General features: G+C 58.2%; 1 protein-coding gene across 1 annotated transcript; it reads left to right on the forward strand.

The window, feature by feature from the left end:
- Positions 1-7137: 7137 nt before the first annotated feature.
- On the forward strand, positions 7138-10573 carry EDF1 (endothelial differentiation related factor 1). Its single transcript, XM_037127820.2, has 5 exons — positions 7138-7321; positions 8723-8774; positions 9092-9252; positions 9586-9679; positions 10128-10573. Exons 1-5 carry the CDS (start codon positions 7244-7246, stop codon positions 10187-10189), a joined length of 447 nt encoding a protein of 148 aa, XP_036983715.1. The 5' UTR covers positions 7138-7243; the 3' UTR covers positions 10190-10573.
- Positions 10574-10995: the final 422 nt, after the last annotated feature.

A 10995-nucleotide genomic window follows, 5' to 3' on the forward strand; every position in this document is an offset into this window, starting at 1 on the left:
CCCAAGCGGAGCCCGCTGGGCTCGGGGTCCGTGGAGCTCTGAGCGCCGCGAGAGGATGGGACTCCCACAGCAAACCCCTCGCTGCTCCTCACCTCTGGAGAACCTAGCCGGTGTCCACGAAGGGTCACGCCCAGGCCGAGGGCACCGCGGCGGCGCCTTCCCCGCCCTGCCCTCCCACCCCCACCCCGCACCAGCTCGTGTTAGGTTTGTAAGAAAAATGACGAAAAGGCCCCGCTCCCTTCCAGGGTATGAAGGCGACCGAGATCTCCTCTGGGGACTAGACACTGGAGACGGTCACCCGATATTACGGCTGTGCAAATGACACAATTGTATAGTTTAAATGCAGAATTTTATGTTACGTGAATTTTACCACCAACAAAAAAAATGCACAGCCAATGGCCCCCAGACACACAGAAATGTGGAATACAAATGGAAACATCTGGAAACAAGGCAGTGGTCTGGGCCAGAAAGAAAGGCGGGGCAGCGCCGGGAGGGCGGAGTGCGGACCCCAACACTGCCTCCGAGTAAGTGTGCAGGAGCTGTGCCCAGTCTGTTTCGTGCCAAGGGAGAGTCGGGACCGAACTGGTGATCTCTCCGTTTGGGAAAGCGTGGGCATTTCTAACTAGCTGACAAACAACATCTCGTCCCTCTCGTACTGTGACCGGAAAGAAGGAATTCGCTCTTCACTTTGCATAAGAGGGAGCAGAAGCTCGGGGAGACCAGATTCCTCCCGCCGAGTAACACATCTGGCACTGCCAGGGATCATCTGAGCAACTGCCCGGAAGATGGAATACGCCGAAGAACGGGCTTTGACGTTCTCTGACGTGAACCGTCCACGTGGGGGCGGAAGTGCTCGCATCCTGCTGCCTAAGACCACCTGGCCGTTGGAATTCCCCCACTCAAAACGCCGCGTCCCTGGGAAACTGCAGCAGCCAGGCCGCCCTGCCTCCCTTACGAGCTCCGGACTGGAGGCTGAGTTGGCCAGAAGCTGCAGTGGAAACCTCCCACCTCCAGCCGCGCGGCTGTGCGCGGTCTCGGGTGTGGGGGAAGATTCTCCTCTCCATCTCTGGGAGCCCAGCAGCAGCTCAGCAGGAAATCGTCCTTCTTGCAAAGAAGAGGTTCAGTTGCAGCACCTTCTTCCTTCCTTCGGGTGGTAAAAGTTAGGAAACCACCCGCCTGACTTCTGCAGTGAGTTCCAGGAGTGTCACTACTCCAGGTCAGGGACACAGCAGAAGCATCGCCTGCCCTGTGTCCAGAGATTTTGGGAGCAAGGTCTCCCCCGCTGGGAAGGCAGCCAGCCGCCTGTGGACTTGCCAGCACTTCTAGCATGAAAACACTTTTGCTAATTGTGAATGTTGCCGCTTTTACAGCATTTTCATGACACACTTTTTTTTTTTTTTAATTTGACTCTGACAACAGGCTTGCACAGAGGGAGGGGGAGCATTGGTGGCATGGCCCTGATCAGAAAGTGGCCGACCCGGCCCCTCCAGTCAGCTGGGAGGGAGTGACACCTCCGTCCTGGCAGGTTGGAAAGGGGTGACTCACTCTGGTCTTTGGGCAGTTCAGGGGATTCCCAGTCAGGTTCCTTCCTGCCAAAAAGAAAGTAAAACTCAGTCCACAGAGGCAACTACGACTGGGGAGGGGCCAGGAGGCACCTGGGACAGCCTGGGAGGCAGCAGGGCTGGGGGCTTGGGAAAGAGAGGGTGCAGGCCTGGAGCAGCTGCCCTGGGATTCAGCGACCCTCCCAGAGAGAAGCGTGGGCCTGGCTGCAGATCAAGGGCAAGGCCATGTGGCCACCTGCCCTCTGCCCTCAGGCCAATCAGGGCAGGAGAGGCCCCATCAGCTGTCCACTGGGTGTGCAGACCATGGTGGGGGTGGTTAGCACTGCCGCCCACTCTGCCTGAAGGCAAGCAGCTCACCCCCTCTCCCACCCGTAGCAGCCCCCCCCCCCCCCCGCTTTCATGGCCAGGCCCCTCCTAAGACCCTCACCTCACGTCCTTTACCCACTCAGGTGTTTGGGGGGAGAGACACCAGCTTGCATATGGGGCCAGGAGACAGGAAGGGTGACCTGGGCTCCCACTCAGGACCTGGACGTGGGATGTCCCACCTGTGCCCCTCCAGCTGTCCCCAGAGCCTCTCGAGGTGTGGCCACCTCACCAACTACAACCCACTTCCCCACCTAAGAGCTCTCCTCGTCTTCTGATTTTTCAAACATTTGAAGATCAACCCTGGACAGCAGCTTCTAAAATAAGCTGGTTTCACTCTCACTCCACCGTCATCTGAAGGACACGCTTCCAGAAAGGCAGTGCTCACCAGCTCCCCACCAGAATTCCCCTGCCTGGCGCCAGCCCAGAGGGGCTCCCCCTCTGCCTCCCCCTTGAAACACACAGCCAGGCCACCACTCCCCCAGGACAACCCCTGAGGTAAGGAGAAGACACAGGGTGGGCTGCACCGCCCCCAGCAGCACCAGCGCTCTGAGTCCAGGAGGTCACCTCGAACAGCAGGGAGGAGGACTGGAGACCCGCATGGGAAGGGTCTGCCCAGGGTCCCCCGGCTGGCAGCGGGAGCCCAGGGGGAAGCACAGGGCGCAGAGCTGGGGAAGGACAGTGTTAATGTCCCTTCGGGTTCTCTGTAGACTGGGCAAGGACACACAAAGTATTAAAATGGGGCCATGTGCGCTGTTCACGGTCCCAGACTTTTTAAAAAAATATTTTACTTATTTAGTTTTAGAGAGGTGAAGGGAAGAAGAGAGGGAGAGAAACATCAATGTGTGGTTGCTTCTGGCACGCCCCCGCACTGGGGACCGAGCTGGCAACCCAGCCATGTGTCCTGACTGGGAATCGAAACGGCAACCCTTTGGTTTGGAGGCCCGGCACTCAATCCACTGAGCCACACCAGCCAGGGCCACCGTCCCACACTTTTTAAAGCCACAGATAATATTAGGTCGTCAAACTATGACTGTGTTTGACAGTCACTTCGGAAGGCCACTTCTGGAAAACACATAAGTACCAAGAAAAAAGCAAAGATCGCCCCAAATTCCCTCTCCAGAGACAAGCGCTGCCCGGACTCCCTACTCGCTGCCATCCCACACACCCTGCTGGCTCAGCGGCGGGTCTGCGTGCGCCACCTTCCGGCTGAGGCCGAAACTGCAGGCCACCCCTCGCAGGCGCCGCGCGTCTGCCGGCTTCCTGCCGCACCTCACTCCCACCTCCTGGTTTCCAACCCGCAAACTGTAAGTAGGCTCACCTCGCACTTGAACACAGCAAGAGAGGTCACCTGGCCGTGGTCCGCAGCTTGGAAGGCTCCTGGTGCCCTCTGAGGGTGTCCCCTGCACCCTGCAGCAGCAGGCACTCCCAGGCCCACTGGGGGGCCCTCCCCAGCTGCACTCTTCAGCCCAACTGGGACCCCTGACCCTCTGAACCTGGTCCTGCCTCCCCTACCATCCTTTCTTGTTTCCCCAGATGAGGCCCAGTGCACTGGCGAAGCCGATAGCCCTCCACCACGGTGGGCCATTTGCTCACTCCCGTCCTCACATGCGGCCAGAGGACAGGACTGGACACCAGATGGATCCTTTTAAACACCCCTCCTCCCCAGGACTAAGGCCGTTCAGGGGGTAGGTGCGGGTGAGTGGAGGCAGCATGGATGGGTGGTGGGGGAGGCACAGACGCCCGCTCCGTGGGTGCTGTGCTGGTAGCCAGGGTCCCAGGAACGACTATGGCAGAAGTCTCTGCGGCATCAGGCCTGGACTGCTGACGAAGAGCCGGCGGGACGCTGGCTGTCCTGGCAGACACCTATGGGGACAGAGGACACCTAGGACTAGATGCCCCATTTCTAGGCCCGACCTGACAGGGTGCACACACCACCACGAGCTCATGCATCTTCGTGCCCCGGGAGGCCAGCCTTGCTCTGCGGGAGGGCCGGCATCAGGTTCGCTTGTCTGAGCATTGGTGAGATTTGCTGAGTGGAGTACTTTAACTGCCGTCAGATAAGGCCACCTCCTCTTTCCAAGCAGACTCTTCCTTCGCTCCACTCTTCTTGGGGCGCATTGGAGTGACCACAGGCATTGTTGGGACCCCCATTGTGAAAGTTAATAAAGAAAACCTCAAAGAGAATTTGGAGTGGGCGGGCCCGTGGAGTGAGTTCTTCCGTCCTACTACTCAGTGTCAACCACCCCAACAGGAAGAGACATGTGCATCTCCAACAGATGTTTTTTAAGTTACTACCCCAGCTGGAGGAAGATTTTCTCCTAACCCAGCAACAGCTCAGCCAATGAGAGACCATCACAACGCAGCCAATGAAAAGCCACTCCATTTGGACTGCCAGGTTTCCTTCAATGGATTCTGTTTATAAAAACCCTTCCTGCCCTGGTTGGTGTGGCTCAGTGGATTGGGTGTTGGCTTGTGAAGTGAAGCGTCGCTGGTTCGATTCTCGGTCAGGCCACATGCCTGGGTTGCCAGCCAGGTCAGGTCCCCAGTGGGGGCACACGAGAAGCAACTATGCATTGATGTTTCTCTCCCTCTCTCCCTCCCTTCCCCTCTGTCTAAATAAATAAATGAAATCTTTTTAGAAAAACCCTCCTAATTTCCCCCTTTCCTCTGTAAATGAAGGTTCCTCTCCTTTGTTTTCCAGACTTGCTTATGGTTTTGCAATAATTGCATGTTCTGAGTTGTGATTCTTTACTGTTTCTAAGTACAAGGTCTGTGCAGAAAAAGTCGAGCCACTGTTAATACAAGAACAGTCGGCGTGACATCACTGTGACCTGGCAGCCAAGGAGAGTGGACTGGAACGCACATGCACCAACAATGAGACTTCACCGTACTAGTCAGTGGGGGCGACAGATGCCAGTGAGTGAGCAGGTGTGCTGTGTTGTCGTCCATTCAAAATGACTGAGCTAGTAGAGCAACAAAACTGCCTCCAATTTTGCGTTAAGCTTGAACCTTCCTCCACGGAAACTATTTGGGTGACTCAGAAGCCTCGGCTGTGGGCACCTGGTGACAGCCTGCTTCATCAAAACGCACCTGCTAATGCACCCCATTTTGTGCAGCTTTTTTTGCGAAACATCCAATCACCCAGGTGACTCAGCTTCCCTCAAGCCCAGATTTGGTGCCCTGTGACTTCTGGCTTTTCCCAAAATAAAAATCACCTTTGAAAGGGAGGAGACTTCAGACCATTTATGAGATTCAGGAAAATACAACAGGGCAGCTGATGGCAATTCCACCAAAGATTTTGCAGAGTGTTTTGAACAGTGGAAGAGACGCTGGGAGAGCTGTGTGAGGTCCCAAGCTGCCTGCTTTGAGCGGTACTGAAACGTCATTTTCCTATGCACAATGGTTCTTGTGTCTTGTATCTCTTTCGACAACTGTCTCTGCTTTTCATAGTACATGGATGGATACTTTCTGGACAGAGCTCATGAAACCACTTTTGTTGGTAAAATACCTGTTTCATTTTTCAGGTCAACACCATGAAGAGGAACTTGAGTTGAGAGACATTTAGTTGCAGCTTATGGGACTGCAGTTTTAGGCATCATTTTAATGCAGTTCGGTCTTGCTGGCCTGTCCCGGGCGGGTGTATCTTCCACGGCTGCCAAGTACCACCCATGCGGCACCCAGCACGGCAAGCATGGGGGAGTGAGGCAGAAATAAGGTTTGTACTATGAACCAGAAGTCAGTCTGTGCAAAATTCTTCTAATTGTGCAATGTGTAAAGTGCTCATCAGAGAACTCGGTTCTGTCCAACTCCTGGACAGAATGAAAGTTACCTCCTCTGATGAAGGTATTCCATGATGCAGAATATACAATTTAATTCACCATACGCTTTTTTCCCTTTTGTGTGGGGATCACACTTACTAAGATTCTTATATTTGTGCAGCACACCTACCTGTAGGAATGCCACAGTGAACACACCATGCAAAGCCCCAGGTACTGCCCAAACCAACGTCAGTACAAGCAGGTGCCAACTCGATCAGACTCACTAGAGAAAATTGGAGTCGTCAGTCTGTTCTTTCTATGAAACAGTTCTGCAAAGTCATGATGCAGCATTTAAAGAGAACAGCCGAAATGTAAGCAAAAGCACTAGAGATGCATTCATTAATCCATAGAAAGGTTATTTCTCTAAATTTTGTGAAGTTCTTGGCATTTGTCAGTGTTTTTTACATTTACCATGTAAGCCTCCTAATACAAAGTTATCATAAAAATGACTAAAATATTACTTATTGTACAATAATGCTCATATAGTATGCAAAGATAACTTTTCTAACTTTGGTGTTACAATTTTCCTTCTTTATTTTTCTTTTTATAGATTTTATTTTTAGAAAGGAGAAGTGAGGCAGAGGAGAGAAATATCAACTTTTGGTTGCTTCTCGCACGCCCCCTACTGGGGACCTGGTCTGCAACTCAGGCACAAAGCCTGACTGGGAATCGAATGGTAGACCAACTGGTTCGCAGGCCGGTGCTCGACCCACTGAGCCACACCAGCCAGGGCCCCGTCTTTATCTTAAAGAGAGTCCTGCCCTGGCTGGTGTGGCTCAGTGGATTGAGCACCGGCCTGCGACTCGCCGGTTCAATTCCCACTCAGGGCACATGCCTGGGTTCTCTCCCTTTCTTTCTCCCTCCCCTTCCTCCCCTCCCCTCTCTTTAAAAAAAAATAATAAAATCTTTAAAAAAGAGAGTCCTTCCTTAATTATATATGCTGCAGGTCTCTGCACCTCGTGACCTCAGCTCCAGAAAAATAGAGCTCCGAGAAGGATAACAGAATAACGGGATGAAGCAGAAACGAAAGTTCAGCTACAGAAAAACTGATGCGTATCAATTTCCCTTGCACCCAGTTGGTGAACCGATATCCCCCTTACCCGCGCCCCCGCCCCCTCCTCTGCTCGAGTCCTCTCTTCTCACTTTCCCTCCCCCGCGCACAGGACCCTGTCCCCGCGCTCCCATACCCCAGCCGTCTGCCCCAGTCCCTCCTGCCCCACTCGCGCGCCTTCCGCGCCCCCTAGCGCACACTCCCGGCCCTGACGTCGCCACCCTTACGTCACGCCACGCCCTGCGTTCCCCTCAGACGAGCCGGGCGGGCACTGGCCTGGAGCCGCAGGAAGTGCCCTCCTCTTCGGGCCGCTGACCAATGGGAAGCGGGGGCGGGGCCCTGACTGGTACCGGAAGCGGCGGAGCGACGAGGCGACGTCGCGCCTCAGGGTCTCGAGCAGCTGCCGCGGAGCCTCCCGACTGACCGCGGGACCCGCCCGCCCCGCCATGGCCGAGAGTGACTGGGATACGGTGACGGTTCTGCGCAAGAAAGGCCCCACGGCCGCGCAGGCCAAGTCCAAGCAGGTGCGGGCGCCGCGCCGGCCTCCTGACCCCGGAGCGACCGGGCGGGACCGACGCGGGGCCGACCCGGAGCCGGGGGCCGCGGTCAGGAAACGGGGGAGGGAAGGGGCGGGGCCGGGGGGGGAAGACAGACAGTGTGTCCGGGACAGTCCAGGGCAGACGTGGGGCGTTTGGGGTGAAGACGGTCGGGTGATGCGGGTGGGTGGGGGATGGGACGGCATCCTACGGCTGGGACAGGACAAGGCGGTGGGGGGACTGGAACACGGAGGACCGCGGGGCCGTGGACCGGGACCTGGCCGGGATGGGAGCAGGAGGGTCAGGGATTTTCGGACCGATGGTACAGGCCTGGGTTTGGCGTCGGGGCAGGTCCAGAGGCTTTAGATTTGTGGGCGCTGACCGGGACAGCGAGGGCGAGGCGGGTGGAGGACAGGGCAGGTCTGTGGGGGAGGACCTTGGGGCGCGAACAGGGACCTTGGGGCGCGAACAGGGACCTTGGGGCACGGACATGGGACATGGGGCAGGGGCCCGGGTGGGATGGGCTTTGGGGGGGCGTTGGAGTCCCCCAAGAGAGTCTCTTCAGTCCAGGCCGTCTGTGTAACCCATGGAGGCAGCTGCAGTCCGCAGGGGCTTTCTGCATCCAGGCTGAGGTAGCCTCCCCATCTTGCTAGTGGAGATGAGCCCTGAGGGGCGTTTGGGGGCACCCAGTCCAGGGCCATCAGTGAACACAATGGAAGGGGGGAGGGTGGTTCAGCCACCACCCCCGCTCTTTTGTGCCTGCAGGAGCCTTAGACACGCAGTGCTGGGTCTGGGCCCGTAGTGGCTGTGGCCTGGTGACCAGCCTCACTGACCTGTCCTAGGCTGCTGCACAGTCAAAACCAAACTCACTCCTTTTTTCCAAAGGGAACTCAACAGCCACAGGCCAGGAAGCAGGCGAGCAGTCTGGGAAGTGTCTTCGAACACTTCGTCGCACCTTGGAGTGTCCGACAACCACTTCCCTGAATGTTCGTTAGGAGCACTAGGAAACACGTTGCTAGTCACGAACTACAGTCAGGGGTGTCACTCTCCGTGGTGTGGAGAGCGGGGTGGTACAGTTCCCAGCGCTGCGCCCTCTCTGTCACAGAAGCCCGGAGCCCCGGGGGCGGCCAGAGCAGGAGAGGCAGTCTGTGTCAGGTGTGGACTTCCGAAAGGAGCCGGGGAGGGAGCAGTTCCTGGTTTCCAAAGCAGCGGCTTATTGAGCGTTGCCTAGGGGTTCGGCTGAAGGCAGCTCTGTGTCCCAGCCCCAGTGTCAGTCCTTGAAGGAGCCCTGGCCTTGCCCACACCTGGGACTGCCCGGCTCACAGCAGCCTGCACCATGAGCCCACACGGCTGCGCTTGTCTTCACCAAAGCATTTCCTGATTTTCCAGGCCATCCTTGCGGCCCAGAGACGAGGAGAAGATGTGGAGACTTCCAAGAAATGTAGGTGCCTGTGCTTCCGGTCCCCGCGAGGGCGTGGTGGTGGGTTGTCTGTGCAGTCGTGCACTGTGGCCCCGGGGTGGTGGCGGCTGCTGGCAGCTGAAGCTGCTGCAGGGCTGGGAATGTCTGGAATCTTCCCGGGAGGAAATTCGGGGCTCCGTGCTGTGAGACCTGTGAGGTCCTCATAACAAGCTGGTGGCCTGGCTGCCCAGGCCAGCTGGGCACAGGGGCCATGCTTGTCGTGCCTGGTTCTCAGCTGGAAAGGGCTTCCCTTGGCATTGGCAGCAAACCCTCTCTGCTCTCCCCTCCCCCTGGTCCAGGGGCTGCCGGCCAGAACAAACAGCATTCAATCACCAAGAACACGGCCAAGCTGGACCGAGAGACAGAGGAGCTGCACCACGACCGAGTGCCCCTGGAGGTGGGCAAGGTGATCCAGCAGGGCCGGCAGAGCAAGGGCCTGACGCAGAAGGACCTGGCAACCGTGAGTGTGGCGGTCCCTCCTCCCAGGCCGCAGCCAGGCGGGCGGGCCGGGCTTCGGAGGGCCCTGCCTTCAGGCTCTGTCTGCCCGCTGACTCGGGCTTCAGTGCGCCCTCTCCCTTGGCCCCAGGCCCCCAAAGGCCTCTGGGGAAGCCGCCTGAGATAAGTTGTGACTTCCTCTCACGCGCGACCCCAGAATACCCGAGAGCTTCTCCACTGAGTCCCTGGGCCCTTCACTGTCACAGAAGGTGGTGTCCCTGGGGCCGTCCACGGGTGGTTGGTCTAGTTTTGCAGCATTTCCTTGTTGAAGTGACACACACAGAGTACATCTTTTTAGAAAATCAATGAAAAGCCGCAGGTCATCGCAGACTACGAGAGTGGACGAGCCATTCCTAATAACCAGGTTCTGGGCAAAATAGAGAGGGCCATCGGTGAGTTTCCTTCAGCCTTCTTCAGGGACCGAGTGTGAGGGTCGCCCCTCCTCACGGTGGGGGGGGGCTGGTGAGGATGAGGCGCAGGAAGTCTCAGGCTCTGAGAGGATCCCAGGAGTGGGCTGCGTGGCCCGCTTCCCCCAGCGCCCTCCCCCTGAGGCAGGCGTCCTCTGTGGCCCTGGTCCCGTTCCCATGCGCCCCGCCCTCTGTGGCATCAGCTGGAGCCCTGGAGCACTTGTTCAGGGGCGGCGGCTCTGGGCCCCCAGTCGGCAGGCGAGGGGAGCCAGGACCAGGGCCAGGGCCCGCGCGTCCTTCCCGCCCCTCCATCCTTTTTTCCTGTGGGGTCCAGGGGGCGATCTCTGTCCCCTCAGGGACTGCGGGTGGGGACGCCGTGGGGCTGCTGTGTCCTGTGGGGCCGCAGGGTCAGTGGGTGTGACGGCCCTTGCAGGCCTCAAGCTCCGGGGGAAGGACGTTGGGAAGCCCATTGAGAAGGGGCCCAGGGCGAAATGAAGACAAAGCCTCGAAATCAGCACGTCCCAGCTGACCTCGTCCGGCTGGTCCCCCGGACCCAGTGCCAGCGTGGGTTTCCCCACGCGGCCGAGTGGGACACGGGTGTCAGCCCCACCTGCCCCTCCACCCGCGCCTGCTGCCCAACAAAACCTTGCAAAGTGTGTGCTTTTCCCATTTTCCTCCCACCCCCAGTCCTCAGGTTGGGGTGCAGAACGCCACTGTCCTCGCCCAAGGTGTCAGCCTGGTTGTGGGTGTGGCTCCTGGGGGCACTGAGTGGGGGCCCCTTGCTTGGGCGGGTGCAGGGTGTGGCCCAGTGGGTCCGGCAGCGGAAGGTTCTGCCTCTGGTCTGGCTGTTAGAGATGCTAATAAACGTTTGCTGCCCTCCCGGCTGGTGTGAGTCATCCTGTCCGTCCGTGTCCTCCCACCCCTGGGTGCACCCTTGGCACCCTCTACCTTTGGCCCCTCTGGGGCGGGGGGGGGGGTTGTTTTCATGGCCAACACTGGGGTGAGGGGTGGTGCCTAAGAGGCCCTGAGTGTCGCCAGGATAGTCAGTGGTTGACTGGCCTGTTGGCACAGGGCCCTGCACCCCGCCCTCCCCTGACCCTGAGGCCACAGTGTTCCCCGAAGGGCCCAGTGGGCCCCCGTGTAAGGGTGGAGCTGGCGGGACAGGAGCCCCTGGCCATCACCCCTCCCAGCCCAGATGGTGTCCACACCCACCCTGGGAGAGCAGAGCCCAGTGCCCTCCCTGGGTCAGAAAGGCTGGCTCCATCTTCCTGCACAAGGGTGGGGGGTGGGCTCCCCAGGGA

Source organism: Artibeus jamaicensis, unplaced genomic scaffold, assembly GCF_021234435.1.
Source record: "Artibeus jamaicensis isolate MK-2021 breed Jamaican fruit bat unplaced genomic scaffold, CSHL_Jam_final contig_471, whole genome shotgun sequence".
Classification (NCBI taxonomy): Eukaryota; Metazoa; Chordata; class Mammalia; order Chiroptera; family Phyllostomidae; genus Artibeus; species Artibeus jamaicensis.

What these genes read in the sequence shown, in the direction of transcription:
- EDF1 (XM_037127820.2), top strand. Translation starts at nt 7,244, where the DNA reads ATGGCCGAGAGTGACTGGGATACGGTGACGGTTCTGCGCAAGAAAGGC. An exon ending in CGCAGAAGGACCTGGCAACC is followed by an intron (nt 9,253 to 9,585) that starts GTGAGTGTGGCG and finishes ACATCTTTTTAG; the next exon opens with AAAATCAATGAAAAGCCGCA. An exon ending in CAAAATAGAGAGGGCCATCG is followed by an intron (nt 9,680 to 10,127) that starts GTGAGTTTCCTT and finishes CGGCCCTTGCAG; the next exon opens with GCCTCAAGCTCCGGGGGAAG.